At 36.9% G+C, this 17,768-nt stretch overlaps 1 protein-coding gene across 5 annotated transcripts in view; it reads left to right on the plus strand.

Annotated features, from left to right (window-relative positions):
* The window catches only part of bnc2 (basonuclin 2), a 136,966-nt gene extending 121,070 nt beyond the window's left edge, over positions 1-15,896 (plus strand). For 4 of the 5 annotated variants that reach the window (XM_043237424.1, XM_043237433.1, XM_043237442.1 and 1 more), the window contains 2 exons: positions 4,289-6,594; positions 13,767-15,896. In XM_043237424.1, coding sequence (XP_043093359.1) covers positions 4,289-6,594; positions 13,767-14,526 — 3,066 coding nt within the window. In that variant the 3' untranslated portion in view covers positions 14,527-15,896. Of the gene's footprint in view, positions 1-4,288; positions 6,595-12,784; positions 12,859-13,766 lie in introns of all 5 variants that reach the window. The other variant, XM_043237461.1, reaches the window with a different exon arrangement.
* The last annotated feature ends 1,872 nt before the right edge of the window (positions 15,897-17,768 follow it).

The raw sequence follows: 17,768 nt of genomic DNA on the forward strand, positions 1-17,768 counted from the left end.
GCTCTCCCTCTGATGTCATGGCTCCAGGCACTGGGCTTTGACTGAGCCCCCCACCCCTGCACCCCCCTTTTTTGCCACTTCCCTGCTCAATTATTCATTGCTTAAAATAAAAAAGGTCAGAAAGTAGAATACTGAGCAATTCATAGGTCCAAGACCTTCTAAGATCACAGGGAAACCTCTGCTTAACCTCCCTTGAAGTAGTGAACACAGGGGATGGAAGGGATTTTTGGTTCTGGGATATGATAGCTACCCCTTGATCAATAGTGAATTTCTGTTGTGTCCACTGGGAGTTACTGGATCAATGTGGTTCCCAGACCAATTGTCCATGGTGAATTAGATGTCTTAGAAATGTTAGTTCTATATTAAGTAGTAAGAAGCAAATGTTAACATGAGTGTTATACGGAAATATGGTGATCAAAAAAATGTAATGATAAGAAGGATAAGGAAAAGGAGAAGAAAGAAGAAAGAAACAAATATTAAATTATATAAATAATAATATAAAACAGGTAGAGGTGGTGCATTTACCTGTTTTTACTCTGTACCCACTGTAGTATATTTCTTAGAGCTTAATGATCCAATGACTATGAAAAGTGATGATTGTTATAAGGACTTTATTTAATGGCTTAATCTTCATCCTTTAAAACAAGACTGGGGGATGTTAATATAATAACTGCATAATTTACTACATTACTATGCTGACAACATTGGCACGGTGAATATGTGTCCATCTTTTGCTTGTCCTCGGAGACCGTTTACAAAGCTCAAGCCTCCAGCATCATTATTGGGTTGCAGTAAGTGACACCAGCAGCAGTGAGATAAATAAAGCCATCACAGATCAGTTAATACATGTGCAGAATTTGCTGACTGCCCCATGGATAGATGAGACCCCTGACTTAATGCTATAATTATTAAGTAATTGTCTTTAACCTCACAAACAGTGTTCAGCCACATTATGTAAAGGAGTCAGGGGTGTGTAATGACAGCGTAATCCATCACAGCTTTGGGTGGGGGACGGTTCTAATGAGATTTCATTTGAGTATGGCAAATCTGCAGAATGCATAGATAGAGGCAACATTAAGCTAATTGGGAGATGAGTGCCTTGGTGTAAAAGTGCTTCTAATGGCAGGTTTGTTGCCTGACTAATGCAAGGGAGTTGGCTAAAGACCTGGGGCTGATTTGTGGGCAGACACACAATTTTTTTTTCTTCGTACCAGTCAATCTAAACGTTTCCTCCTCTTCACCTCCTTGAGTTTTTTTTCTGTACAGTGTAACATTTCTTGAATAAAGAAATGAGTACTCAATAGGATATAAGGTAACACTTTACAATAAGGCTGCATTAATTAACGTTAGTTCATGCATTAGTTAACATGAACTAACAATGAACAACTCTCTTCAGGATTGCTTATTGTTTTGTTAATGTTAACTTACATATTAAACAGATTAACTAGTTAATGCTGTGGCTAATGACTTAGATTAAAAAATGAACAACGTATCTGCTCAGCATTACTTAATCTTTGCTCATATTAGCTTATTCATGCATTAGTAATGTGTTAATAATGTGTTAGTTCATGCATTACTTTAGCTTTAACAAAACCTTAGTTAGTCCTGTACAGTGGAGTTGTTCATTGTTAGTTAATGTTGATTAATACATTAACTAATTTTAATTTGTTAAAGTTACCGGATACAGCTATTGTAAAAAGCTATTACTGCAATGAAAAGTTCTAAAATGTAACCGAAAGCACATGATGTTTGTCTCCAAACAGAGCTATAGACAACACCCCCCTTTTCAAACAATATTGAGTTTTTCTCTGTGTTTTTGAGTATAGTTTTCTTGAGTCCAGATGTTTCTGGAACTGTAGATGGGTGTGTTTATATAGCCTCTATTGCAGTGGACGTCCAAAAGTACTGTCTGTGACCTGTATCATGATAGCTGGCTGGCCCTGGTTTTTCTAACTTCATTTGGTAAACATTACAGTCTAGTATCTTCTCTTGCTTAATACTCTGATTGAAAAATGTGAAAAAGAAAAAAAAACAACTCAAAAGTGATACTTGGCCATGTCACATTTATTTTAAAAATCACAGTGTTGAATAGTGGCAGCAGCCCAAACGGTCAAAGGTCATTCTTGCTGAACTTGCAAATGCAAATGGCACTGTTACCAGTCATTATGAGCTAGAGTAATATTTCAGAGATGTAACAGTGTGGGTCATTTAATCACTCCCTCCAGGCCTTATAGCGTACACTGCACTGAAAGAGACATCCGCAGCCATGTGAGAAGAGATAGAGAACTGTTATAAATGATTCTGTGATCAGTTATTAGGATCAGGTGGTTTTTGGTTTTCACAAGGTGCTGTAGGTAATGTAGTGGCTGATGTAGAGGGATAATCCAAGCCTATGAGTGTGATAATGTCTTTACGCAACAGTGTGATGGTATAAGTGTGTGAATTAATAAGAAACAACTATATGTGTTTTAAAAATAAACATTTGTTTGCTGAACTGCTTCCATTCATCATGGACTTAAATCCAACAGTTTAAAGGAATAGTTCACCCAAAAATGAAAATTCTGTCTCCCTTGACTCCCACAGTGCTTTTTTTTCCCGTTACTGCTATGGAAGTCAGATGTGACCTAAAACAGCCTGGTTACAACTTACTTCAAAATATTGTACTTTGTGTTCAGCAGAACAAAGAAATTCATACAGGTTTGGAAGTAATCGCGGGTGTGTAAATGATGACAGAATTAACATTTTTGGGTGAGATGTATACATGTATACAAACATATGCAGGTATATTTAAGAATTATTAATTACATATATGTATATATGATATGAAATATAATAATATAATATATTCTAAATATATATTGTATGTGTGTAAATATATATACAATAAATAAATGGTACGCATACGTATATAAATATATAATAGATAAATGTCATATATATAATGAATGTATGTATATAATGAGTGTATGCAAATCTTTTTTTTATTTTAAACATGTTTATCAGATGTATACAAATAGATGTTTTGCTGATAAAATCTTCTTTAGCACATTTGTATTATAAAATGTAAAGACTGAAGGAACGTAATGAACATCTAGAAGTAAAAAAAAGAAAAGAAAATAGCCAGAAAGAACAGAAGGAGAGAATTGCTTTAACATGCCACAGTATTTATTTTTTAAAAGCATTTTTTAGTACTATTTAAAAATTCACTTTGTAATTTGCACCCCTCCCCCCTTTTTTTTCTTACATCAAATTGAAATACAGGAGTTCAAACCACTATGCCATATAAAATAATATTGTTGAGGCTGAAATTTAAAGTCTTACCTCCAGGCTAAACTCATACTCAAACACGGAATGAAAGTGTAAAATGTTTTTAATGTATATTTAACAACAAATACCCCAGTGACTATTGATGTGCTGTCTCTGAAGAATTTATCTTGCTTAAATTTCTGAGGCCATGCTGTTGTGAAACCATTCTGTATTCCCACATCTCGTTCTCTCTTACTATCTTCTCTTTTCTTCACTTTCTCTCATTCTCTAACTCTCCCACTCTCTTTAAACATTTATTCACTGTCTGCGCCTTAAAGGCCCTTTGTGCTTTGTGCTGTTGATTTTTACAGCTCTTAAAATCCAGAGTAACCATTTATCATTCATAGAACCTAGCAGGCTAGGGCGGACAAAGCCTTGCCTTGTGTCATCTCGAATTGTCATCAGAACAGCCATTGCTTCCTTGATGTTGCCTTGTTCTGTGTCAAGGGTAAACTAGATTATATATGAGAAGAGCAAAATAATCTTCTATCCTCTTAAACTGGAAGTGTCATTCATAAACTCTTATGGTAGTAATAGCATAGTGGCACACTGTGGCAAATGCCAATGAACATAATATATATATGTAAGTGTTGTATTGTATATAGAAAATGTTGAAATATATTTATATATATAAAAGTGCTATTACCACCATGGGAGTTTATGAATGACACTTCCAGCATGTGACTCTAGATCACAAAACCAGTCTTAAGTTGCTGGGGTATGGTAGTAGCAATAGCCAAAAATACATTCTATGGGTCAAAATTATTGATTGTGATAATTAATATGCATTGCTAGGAACTTAATTTGGAAAAAATTAAAGGCAGTTTTCTCAATATTTATCTTTTTTGCACCCTCAGATGATGTATAAATCTCAGTTAAAAAAAATCTGACCCTATGATAAGGACTGGTTTTGTATATATATATATAAAATTCACATATACTGAACCTGAGGACTGTATCTTTTCTCTTATATGATCTCTAGGATGCTGCAGGCAAAGTTCTGGACAGATGGACTATAATGTCTCGGGAAGAGGAGATCATCACTCTTCAACAGTTTCTGCGCTTTGGTGAAACCAAGTCTATTGTGGAATTGATGGCCATTCAGGAAAAGGAGGGTCAGGCAGTCACAGTACCCTCATCAAAGACTGACTCTGGAATCAGGACTTTTATTGAAAGCAACAATCGCACACGCAGTCCTGGCCTTCTATCACACCTAGAAAACAACAGCCCCTCTAGCATTCACCATTTTGAGAACATCCCAAACAGTCTGGCCTTTTTGTTGCCCTTCCAGTACATCAACCCAGTGTCAGCCCCTATGTTAGGGCTGCCACCAAATGGACTGTCCATTGATCAATCTGGTCTCAGAATGCGAGAGCCAAATTTGCCCAATCAGAGTGAGCCAGTGGAGACCAGTGAATCTGAAGTGTCCCTCTCACCATTTCGTAATGGTCAGAGCCCCAGTCGCGGAACACTGGGAACCTTACCTAACGCCATTGAACCTAAGATAGAACCCAACAGAGCTTCACCCATCTCTCCAACACCATCTTCACAGCAGTCTCAGCAACCGCAAACACCAACACATCAACCACAGGGACAGCAACAACAGCAATCAAGTACTCTGAACAACCACCAGATCCATCACCACTTTGAAAAGAATGAACAATCGAAAACCATTACACACTCTTCTTTTTCTTCCAAAATGCATCGCATGCGTCGTATGGGTGCAACCTCACGTAAGGGTCGTGTCTGCTGCAACTCCTGTGGCAAGACTTTCTATGATAAGGGTACTCTAAAGATCCACTACAATGCTGTGCATCTGAAGATTAAGCACCGATGTACTATTGAAGGCTGTAATATGGTCTTTAGTTCACTGAGAAGTCGTAACCGACATAGCGCTAATCCCAATCCTCGTCTTCATATGCCCATGCTAAGGAACAACCGGGACAAGGACCTCATTCGCTCCAGTTCTGGAACAGCAACACCTGTCATATCAAGTGCCAAAAGTGGCTTCAATCTAACTAGCCCTGGGCGACCACCACTAAGCTTTGCCACCCCTCCTCTTGACCCCATGATGCAGTCACCCCTGCAGAGCCCTCTTGTTTTCCCTTCCCTGAAGTCTGTGCAGCCAGTGCAACCTGTGCCACCTTTTTATCGCACACTGCTCTCTCCCGCTGACTTGGTTAGTCCCCCAGTCTCTTTGCCCACCAGTCCAATTTTGCCTACCACAACCAACAGCACATCTCTGACAGACCAGCAACAGATGTTAACTGCTAGCTCCCACAACATGCATGTATCTGAAACATCGTTTTCTCATCGCCTACTTGCTCCTAGTAACCAAGATTCTGTGACTGTTGACCCTATGCCTAAAAAGAAGCCTCGCAAATCCAGCATGCCAGTAAAGATAGAGAAAGAAATAATTGATGTGGCAGATGATTATGATGACAAAGATGATGATGATGATGAAGATAGTTGTCATCATCACCACCATCAGCCATCCAACATCCATAACAATCTCAATGGCAACTGCAACAATAACAATAACAGCAGCAGCAGCAGTCATCACTGTGGGGGTAGTGGACATCAGTCTCCATCACACGATGAAATGAGTCCCAGTCTTGCCCTTAGAGGCATGCTCCATCCTGATCAAGAAGAATGCAGTGGGAGTCATGGCAGTAGAGGCCATGGAGACCTGCGTTGTATTGACAGCTTTACCTCAGAGGACCAAGATCATGAGCGTGATTTTGAAAATGAGTCAGAGACATCTGAATCCAAGATGCTCTACCGTGATGAGCTGATGGACACTGACGTACATCAGCCTGTCCTAGACAGAAACATAATCAAGGGACACCATGGGGCAGATGATGAGGGCCACCTACGGAAAGATTTGGAGGAAAAAAGCCATTCTCCACCCTCCCAACACCAGCCTGTTATCAAAATCAAGGAGGAGATCAATGATCCTACTTATGACATGTTCTGCATGGGTCAATATAGCCTTTATAATGGGGGTATGGCAGCTGCTGCTGCCGCTGCTGCCAGCATGGCGGCCTTACATGAAAGTTTCATCTCTTCTATGAGCTATGGATCAAGCCCACCAAAATTCTCTTCTCAGTCCCCTGATGGTGATCTCTGTTCTAGTCCTGATCCCAAGATTTGCTACGTCTGCAAAAAGAGCTTTAAAAGTTCATACAGTGTCAAACTGCACTACAAAAATGTGCACCTAAAAGAGATGCATGTGTGTACTGTGGCTGGATGCAATGCTGCTTTCCCCTCCCGACGGAGCAGAGACAGGTGAGACAAATAACCTTTTTTTCTCAAAATCAAAATCAAACCGATGTAAATGTGATAACTCGTAAACTTATAACAATCCATTTAGATGTGAATATATATTTTAAACAATAATTAAAAAAAATATTTTTAATTCACTACATTACAATACACTAAACTACTATACCATACTGATTTTACTATTTTTTAAAAGTGCATTGTTTCAAATTATATAAATGTAAAAGTTGTTCTGTAATAACCTCAATCTATATTTATTTATTTATTTATTTATTTAATTAAATGTTTCATAAATTTTGGATTACCTGTCTGAGGAACAGTATTCGATCTTCATTCATTACTGCATATATGAAAGGGACGAAAAAAGTGTTTTAACAAGAAGAATGTGTTGATTGTATGTTTCTGCAGATGCTTATTTAATGACTTAATGTGTTCTTTACCTATACTTGCTCACCTGTCACGCACAGGTAGACATGCATACATTATCAGAGGTTGAAGCTTGTTAAACCACTGCATTCATTAGCGCATCAGGAGGTGCAGATTTCATTCACTGCTAGTTAACACGTTTACCATAAACATTCCCAGAATACATTTGTGCTAGAGGGCAAGCAACAAACCTATCCTTACATGAATGTAGACTCTCCAAAGATAATTGTGGAATATTGAACTAAAGTGTACTATTAGTGACAGAAGTTAGTACTAACATCATTTAGCTATAAGTTAAACACTAATTAGTATCATATAGTACACACTTATCATTAACATACTTTAGGTCAGTGCTTGAAGTCCACCTCAAGTAAGGCCATAAGAAGTATGAATCAAGTACAGAAATACAGAAATATAAAAAGACTTAATGAGAGAGAGAGAAAGAGAGAGAAAGAGAAAAAGAAGCCTCATCTATGTCATTCACTCCAGAGGAAAGAGAGATAAGAGACTGTCTCCTCACCCTCTTTGGTCACAAGTGACGGTTTTATTTATATGAAGCTTTATTAAATTTATTACAGTTTTGAACAAATCATAAAAATCATGTTCATTTACGTCTGTGTGTGTGTGTGTGTGTGCGCGCTGTGTGGTGCATACATTTATTCCACTTTGTGATGTTTTATAAACAAATTTCGGGAGGAGCACACATAGATAATTAACACACCGGGCACATCATTAGTGATTACCTTGTTATCCTAGCAGAGCAAGAGAAGTCCCCTATAAATTATCCAGATTGTCCTACCTTGGTATCTCTTAATTCAGCATCCTTCCACCCCCGACTCCGCACCACTAGCAAATTCTCCGTTATGGGGGGAGTGCTTTGGGATCAGATTGGACGCTGAGCCCGGACCTCCCTCCCCATACAGGGAGGGGGAAACCTGGGCTTGGGAGTCCTGCTGAGCTCCGAGCCCTCTCCCTGGACAGCACGTCAAATACACTTATTAGTACTCAGTTTAATTATATGTAAGGTGAACGTGTGAATTTAATAATTACAAATGAAAACCTAAGATGTAACCACCCCTGATATCTTCCCTGCTTCTGTTGAGTTTTTTGAAGATTGGCACCTGTTATTAACACTGTGTGTTTATTAGTGGTTACAGTGTGAACATCATTGGTGACCATGGGACAGAGAAGAGAGATGTGAGAGTAGTAAGATTTGTTTTGTGATCACTGATGTGCATATATTCTCAGGTGCTGCAGTGACTTCCTCCTGCCTTTTATTTTGTATTTTATCTCTGTTGGCAGTAGTGGAGGGCACGGTTTTTGGGGATATTCCTTTAAAAGGCTAGAGAAACAGAATTCCCCAGGCAGCACATTCTGCAAATGAGTATAAGGGACATCAGAACTGTTCAAAGAACACATTTATAACGGGTTTAGATAACACTTTATTTTTAGGGTATCTTTGTCCAGTGTATTCAGTACTACTTAATTACTAATGTAATTCATTTTTTAGTAACGGAGTAATTTAACGTGTTATATTTTTCAAAAATAATAATTTAAAAGAATTCAGTCTTTTAGAAACTAGGTGTAGCACACGCACTGTTGAGTCCAGCAATTACTTTTGAAATAAAGTAATCAGAACAGTTTTAAAATGAGTAATCAGTATTTAGCAATCGAATAACATTTTCAGAGTAAATTTGAGTTCTCAATAGGTTCCATCACAAACTGAAAGAAAGAAAATCAATTTGTCATAGATGGCTTTAAAATCTAAATAGCTAATCAAATGCTAATGTGGCATCTAAATTCAGTGTTAACAGACTTCTCCACGCCGATTTTTAAATGAGGTCTTGACATCCCAGAGTAGGAAATTAATTTGATAAACTGCATCCTGTTTGGGTTTTTCAAACAAGCATTCATTTTCCCTTTAAAATTAATAAGCATTGGCTAGAGGATGCATTAATAATAATATAAATAATAATAACAACAACAACAACAATAATAATAATGATAATAAGGAAATATCAGGAATGTGGCAGAACCTTATTACTAATTACAGCAGGTACATTTATTTGTTTGTTTGTTTAATCATTTCTTATAATCTTTGTTGATTAAAAATATTATTTTCTAAAGCAAAGGGAAACCTTATCCCTCCTCTGTCATTCATTAATTTTTTTTAAATGTTGCCTCACTATTGCAAATGACCCTGAGTGTCTGCCAGGCTCCAGATTCCCATGGTGTGCTAATTTTCAGTCTATGGTCCCACATAAGCCAACTGCGGTAAGGGAGAGTGAAGGTTAATTATATCTTCCCATTCCTCTCCTCTCTTCCTGTGGTGTTGAGACATATGATGTCAGGCTTAGAGAATTCAACACTTCAGACTATGACTAAACCTTGTCATTTTTCTTGGTTGAATATTCTCAGCTGTTGTGATGATGGTGGCCTTGGAGAAAGTGATCTAATCTTCAGCTACCCACTACACATTAGAGAAAGATCAAAACAAAACAAAGCACCTCATCATTTAATGTGGCTCTCTTTCGCTTTGCAATAGATTATTGCAACTCATTTTGCAAATGTGCACACTTGGCAGGAACCAAAAGGGCCATCAAATCATAAAGATGATTAACATTCTCTGGACAATACACTTTAAGAGCCGTACCTCTTGCATCCTCTGCAGAGTAAAAAAAAAAAAAGATTCTCAGGAGAAGCTGCCTCAAGCTTTGGGCAAATTGGTTTGGCTGCCACATTAGAGGTCGAAAGGGAGAGAGAGAGAGCTGAGGGGGTACTGGGGGATGGAGCAGGGGACAGAGAGCAAACCTTAGTTGTGGCCTGGAATGGGGTTGTAGGGGAGAAGTAAATGAGGCAGAAAGGCTTAACTTGATGAATGAAAGGTTAGACTCTCTGCCATGCATTATTAGTGCTTGGGCTTTGTATTTGAGCTTTTTTCACTTTTTGTTTCATTCTGTTAAATCTTTTCTGCGTCGCTCTGTATGTTTATTATTAATGTAACTTTTTAGACCCTTTAAAGACCTAATTAAGGATGATATCCAGTGCATATTAGCTTTCAATTGAATTGATCTGTGTTTCTAAACACTGAAAACAAAATGCTTAGAACTTCCAATGCTTAAAAATCCCAAACAATTTAAAACAAGAATGTAACATAGATTAGACAAGGAGTAACCAACTGTGTTTCAGTCTGGTAAAGACGCACTTGACCAAAGACACTTCCATTTTTTTCTTTCTAAAATACAGATTTAGACTTCAGAGTGTCTTTTTTTCAAGACATGTACTCCAAAAGGACAGGTAACCAAATGATTTCTTGAACAAGAAGTCAATTATACATATCAAATATCTGCAAGCAGCAATTAGGGGTCCAGGCACCAACAGAGGTAAAATGAAGAAGCTGTTTTTAAATACTCAGTAAAGTCCAGGGCCCGTATTCATGAAAAATCTTAGTGCTGAGAGTTATTCCTAGTAACAAAATTCAAAGAAAATTCTTTTTTTAAAATGAAAGAAAAACTCTAGTAAAGAAGAAAATAATTCAGAAAGCATCTTAGTACTTAAAAGGTAGTACCTTAAGGTCTGAAATTGTTAGGACTACAGGCGAGGACTCTTAAGATGCTTAAGACTTTCTTTAGCAGTGGAAAAAAAATGGATGAAATATGAAGAAGAAATGTGTTGTGCACCATGCATGACAGTGATTTAATAAGATGCTACACATTAGATCATGTTTGTGACAAATCTATTAGAAACACACGCGCATATCTGGAACTGTGCAGTAATGCCATAGACCAGAAATATGCCAAACATATTTTAGCAAGTGGAAAAATGCAGTCAGTAAAATAAGAGAATGGGAGAGTAAAATGGGAATAAATATGCGAAAGCTTATTATAGACCCTACTCCTTAATGTCCTCTTTTATTTCCTTTTTGGACACCCAACCAATCACAGTCTTCAAAAGATTGTGTCATAGCAAAAGGGTCAACCCCTTCCTCACACTTCCTCACTAAGTTTTTTTTTTTTCTCACTTAGAGTTGCTCTCTGATTGGTCCTGAATCACTTTTAAGATAAGATTACTACTTAGTAATCTTTAAGCTAATTTTAGAGCTCTCTGAGAAGATTCTTCAAATCTTTAAGAATACAGGCCCAGAGTTCTCCAACCCTGCTACTGAAAAGCTACCTTTCTGCAGTTCCAACCTTGATTCAACACACTTATCTGTAATTACAATGATTAGATGTTTCAGGTGTGTTTGATTAGGGTTGAAGCTGAACACGGCAGTATGGTAGTTCTCCAGGAGCAGGGTTGGGGACCCCTGTAAAAGACATTTGTATATACAGGATTTTACTATAAAATGGCTGGTTAATAGATATGTATTTGCAAATTAGTTCAAATTAGTTGACATGTAGTTTACATGTAGTTACAAAGTTACTTATAGTTAGTAAGTGGACTATCAAAATAAAGTGTAACTGACCGATCTTATGATGTTTGGCCAAAGTGAAAATATAATTTTCAGCATAAATATAATTGTTTTAATATATTTTAAACAGTAAGTGGCACTGGGCCAAAACTACCCTGTGCACTCAGGTCATGCTTGTTAAAACACATACCAAGTTTAGTTAAAATCTGCTATAGAATTTTTTGCACAAACTTCAACGCACTTTAAAAAGGTTTGGTCTGTCAAAACAGCTTTTAATAATTTTTGGCCCAATCTACACCAAACTTTAGTGAAATTTGGACAAAACATCTAGGACAACTCGAAAAAGTCGATTTTTGGAAAAAATTATATTGTGATGTAACTTGATTTTAACAGCAATTAGCAAGTAGAAAATGATGAGTTGTCTCTGTGTTTTGACTTCTCAAACCTGCATACTTTTAAAATTTTCCAACTACAAGTTGATTGTGAAGGAAGTGGCTGGAGTTTATTTTAAATGGCAATGCGGCTGTAACAGTGGGGTGTGTGTTCACTATATTTTGATGTAGACAGACGACAAAAACCCATTCAAAAAGTTTCCTATAGATACAACATACAGTAGTTTATAGATACAAATCGTTTAAAGCTTACTGCTGAGAAATATCAACACTTCTTCATTAGATCTGTTTTCTGTCAAAAGCACTTTTTCAGGACTTTGATGTTTATACACAACTGGCTATATATTGGCTAATCTATATAAATTGGCTGTTTTAATAAGAACCATGTCAACACATCACAGAAAACTATGCTCATCAAGACACTTCACCGGGACTTAGCATAGCATAAATGTATCCATCTTTACATTTAAGACAACAATAGTATCATATTGCAATAACATCATATAGTTTGCAGGTGAGTTTAGATGCCAATTAGTTATGCCAGTCTAGAGCTTATGAGCAGTGTAAGGGTGCAATTTCCAGGGATGGTCACATGCTGCAAAAGGAGCTGCCGACTTAAGCATCATTAACTGCATTAAAATTTACTATGACTATTAACGAATTCTAAATTATTGCCATGACTTACTCAAAATACAACTAGCTATCCGTTCAGATATCTTTTAAGATATCATTGAAAATAGTTCATTCTTCCCTATCAGAACCCTTTAAAACATTGAACTGGTCTGATATTGTATAAATAAACAAAATACAATAATGGTCAGCTATGCATATTCTTCATATCAGTTGACCACCACAGCTAGTCAGTATGCTTCTCTCTTGAGTGTTGATGATGCTTTGGTGGTCCACTCCTCTATAACTTATATCACCAGAAAGGGTCCCTCTATTGAATTTTTTTTACTTCTTGCAGGAGAATGTCGGATAGGGAACTAAATAATTAAAGAAAAGGGACCCTTTTTGACTGCATCAACCATGGCACTGCTGGTAAGCTCTACAATACATTGTACAATCTATTTATCAGTTACATTTAGGTGATTATTTAAGTTACTTATAGCCCTTATGCATGGCCTGGGTTCCCTGAGGTCTTTTTAATTTGTTTTCTTGTATCTACATTTCTATTAATTTTAGATTGGAAATGTGGTAGGCTATGGTTGTATGGCACTCACAGAGGCTGATTGAACACAAATATCTTGGTTGTTTTATTTTGGTTTTGTTAATCCACGTTTTAACCAATTCTACATCAGTATTGCTAGTTTCTTTTTGTTTTCTGTCAAACCAAAATAGGACTGACATATTTATTGCATGGTCTCATATTTGAGGTAGTCATTAATCAGTTGTCTAGAGGCAGACTTAGTTGTACGAAAATAAGTCAAGGTTTAGATGAATTGATGTAAAGTCACTTTTCTTGCTAGGTGTTATGTGATCCTGGATTGAGTGAAAGAAAATTCATTTTTATTAAAGTGAAGCCTAAATGAACAATATGCTTATGGGTCTCTATTAAGCTACCTTCAGGAGTGAGTCAATGTGCTAATGCTGTCCAAGAGTTAATATGCTATTGAGTTTCTCTCGATTATTGCATTACCATGGCTCAAATCAATTGATAAACTCCCATTCAATGTGGTGGAGTATTTAATTGAGTCAGAGTCAATTGCATTTGTGCATGCCTGCAGACATGCTGACAGGAGTAAACACTTTAGCAGGATACTGTCTAAGCTGTGTTAGAGTTATTGAACTCTCTGCTGTGTCACAAAGTAGTGTGCTCTAACACACATTCATGCACTCATTTAAAAAAAGTGAAAATACAGGATTTTTATGTATGCATGTATGATTGCACGTCTTTGTATTCAGTTCAAATAAATTTCTACAGGAATCCTATCCTCTCTTCCCTGTAGACATAGCTCCAACATCAACCTGCACCGCAAACTACTGACCAAAGAGCTGGATGACATTGTCCTGGATCCCCAGCTTACAACCATGCCTAAAGAGCTGCGTGCCGAGTTCCTGTCAACGATATATGCTGACCACCATCTGGAACTGGAGGGGGTAGAGAATGCTGGACCACCACGAGACAGAGGACATGAGGGAATGAGATCCTCAGTCGCTAAAGAATATTCACACAGCAACGGCTATTGCCATGGCCCCAGTGATGATTACATGGTGCTGGACCTGAGCACCACCTCCAGCGTACAATCAAGTGGCAGTGTGCAGTCCTCACAGGAGTCTGATGAGGGCAGTGATGAGGGCATCCTGCTGGATGACCTGGAGGGTGCCAGTGACAATGAAGACTACACCCCTAGTACTGTGGCTAAGAAACTGGCAAAAGAAGGAAAGGATATGGAGGACGCCAGGAAGGAAGGAAGAGAAGGAGCCACAGAGGAGGGGCTTCTGCACTGTGACGCTTCATTCTCACCATCCGTCTTAGCATCCAGTGGAGGTAATGGCGCAGGAGGCATCCTGTGCACCATATGCCACAAACTGTACAGTAACAAAGGGACCCTTCGAGTGCACTACAAGACTGTCCATCTGCGTGAAATGCACAAATGCAAAATACCTGGCTGTAACATGATGTTTTCTTCTGTGAGAAGCAGAAACAGACATAGCCAGAACCCCAACCTACACAAAAATGCCCCCTATACCACAATGATTGACTAGACCAGACATCCCTCTGCACCACATTGCCTCAAGTTACAAATACTCCACACAATATGCCCTCTCCATTCCTCAGCATCATAATGCTATAAAACAGCATTATTTCTTCCCAAACTTTTCAAGTATGAATAATTAGAGCAGAATTGTGCCCTTTTGACATTTCTGTTTTTGGAAGCAAAATACATCATAGATCTCTCCATCCTTCACACAAACTTCTCCTCAGTTTTTAATTTGTGACTTGCCTGCAGAAATGATCACAAAGAAAAATAGAAAAAAAGAAAAAAAAAAACATTTGTGTAATTATATCTTTTAAAGAATCACATTCAAGAGCATGTTAAGACTGGCTTAAACATGTAAATATTAATGTTGTGAGGGGCTGTTTGGTGTGAAACAGTTGTATTGATGGTTGATATTTTCTCTTTTTTGTTGTTCTTTTTGGTTTTGTTTTGTTTTTGGTTTTTTTTTATATTTTATTTTAGTCTAATACTTTCATAAAAAAAAGTTAAGCAAGACAAAGTAGCATCTGCCTAGCTTGATTCATCTATATTGGCTTTAAGAATGTTTTACCTTAGAAAAGAAAAAGTAAAAACATGTGACTTGTGACTTGTTTTATCTACATGTTAGATATACAGATGGAGCTGGCATGCTTTTAGCTCTGACACAGTACCTTTTGTTTTATTTTCTCATGTTTATAGCTTTGGTACAAAAAAAAAAAAAAAAAAAAAAAAAAAAACAGTTTTGCACTTTGCAACTATACTAGTGGGACTTGTAAAATTATTACAAGGATAACACTTTATAATGGTGATTGTCCAACTTGAAAGTGACATTTTTAAGGATACAGTGCCAAGAGGTAATTACTGTTCCTTTAACAGACATGTGCCAGATCTTGATATGAGAGTAATCTCATTTGACATGATTAAACCCAATATTCATCCCATTTAGTAAGTGTTTCAGGTATATTCATTTGAATGCAGTAAATATGTAATACTGGCTCTGATAATATCATTTCAAAAGTATAAGTGTATGGATAAAGGTGCTGAATTAGCCCAGAGGTTAGGTAGATAATCTTTCTACTGCATGTAGTATTACTTTAAAAGAGTTAGTAAGTGTCCTATAATTTATTTTGTTTCATAAATTTGATCAGTTTTAGCATATAAAAATGGCATTGACATTTCAGAGTGCTACACAGGAGAGGTTCTAAACTGTGGCCAAATCAAAGACAATGTAACAAAACCTCACGAACAGAAACGACACACTGAGAAGATGTTTAGGTAGTTTCCTATGTCCTCAGAGTTCCAGATAATTTACAACAGAACATCTTTACCTTGTTAATGGCAAACATTGACTATTGGCCGCACAATATCAAGGCAAAGGGTAAGCAGATATTGACTATTTATTTCTAGTTATATGTTTATAGACTATTTATTTCTAGTTATGTTTATAGTAATTAACTGAATGCAAATTAACCCTTTGATGTCTGTTGCTGTCATTTCAAATAAATGAAATGAAAGATAATTATGAATGAATGAAATGTAATTTACAATACTGAAATTCAGTTCAAAATATGATGTATTCGGTCCCTCTTTTATGTGCTATAACTGGTAGCAGGCCTTGTGGTATGATGAAAGGTAAGAAGGTTAAGAGATAGTGTGTGCATTTAAACTGTGTTGCTACAAAACCTGGAGATATTTCCATCACTGATATGTGTAATAATTCAATTGTCAATTCATTAAATTCAGTGATTCAGTAAATGTTGCTGACAACACTGCATCATGGAGACAACCAAACTCTCCTTCTGGTTTGCTTTTATCCTCTGTTTCTTTTGCTCTGACCACCCTACCCTATATCTTTTACCCCCACACTGTCTAATAGTGTATGGTTAACTTCCCCAGATGGCACACAACACAAAAAAAAAGAGTTGTAATTGCCTGTTTTGTAATTCCACATAAGGGAAAAATTAAACACATACAGCCAAGTTTCCCCTAGAGTCAAACAGTGTTTTACTTTCCTGATCTATGAAAGGGCTATAAAATCGTGCCACTTCAGAGGCATTTTAATGCTTCAAAAACAACGGCCAAACTTTTTAGGTCTTGCACCAATAACTAATCTTTAGGATGACAGCAAAATGTGGACCCTTTAACCCCAAAACAGAATGCACTTTTAGGACTGACAAAGGCTTTCTTAAAACCTTAATAATAATAATAATAATAATAATAATAATAACAACATCATTGTTATGTATGCAGATGGGTAACATGATATTACAAAGTGAAGGTTATCTATCTCATAACCTCCATATTTTCCAGCCTGTCAAACTAAAGACTACTAGAAAAACACACATCATGGACACAAGGAAAAAAGTCTCACATTTCCATCTATCGAGAGGAAGAAAATTACTTCCAAATGTGAATCCCATTAAACATAATGCAGTCCTATGAATATCCATAATATGTGACAGGGAAATGGTCTTAAAAATGGGTTTTAGTGTCAGTCATTTACAAGGAGATATGTATGAGAGAAGGAAGAAAGAAGTGAGGAAGCAAATCAAAATAAACCATAATTTCTCAAGATGTTCTACTATAATGAATTGATCTACTTTTGGAGATTAAACTCCTACTCTTGTACTATCCCACCCTGCAATATTTTTTTTCTGGGAGCCCATCAAGATCTCTGTTGTCCAGAGTCAGTCAGCCATTACTGTCCTGCATTGTCCCCACAGAGTTAGGCTTTTACCACGAAGCCACTGGCTATAAGAGTCTGTGAGCCTTAAATATTTCATTGCAGCTCAGAGGACAGGACCATTACAGACTGTCATATTACAGAATGTAGTATCTTGCAAAGGTGATCTTTACGTTTGTTAACACTGTTCTTTCGAAGGCATGGGGTGATAAAGCACAAAATTAAGATCAAATGGAATTTAAATCGCAGAATCTAAGAATTATGTCAAATAAAATAAAATCAAACACAGAGGAACATTCTGATCAGTGTAATCAGTTACATGAATGTCAGTGATACAAAGGAGAAAAAAAACAGTCATTGATTTAATACAAGTATACTATATCATGTGTTGTGCAACCACATACAATAATAACTAAGCCTGAAATATTTGTTAACCTTTTATTTTGTTCTAATGTGATGTTTGATGTAGCTGTCTTGTTTGATTGTCCTTATTGCCCACTGAAGAAAAGTGCATCCATTTTGATGGGTGATATTAATTGCTTATCAGTGCTACTTTAATTCTAAAT

Source organism: Puntigrus tetrazona, chromosome 1 (assembly GCF_018831695.1).
Source record: "Puntigrus tetrazona isolate hp1 chromosome 1, ASM1883169v1, whole genome shotgun sequence".
Lineage (NCBI taxonomy): Eukaryota > Metazoa > Chordata > Actinopteri > Cypriniformes > Cyprinidae > Puntigrus > Puntigrus tetrazona.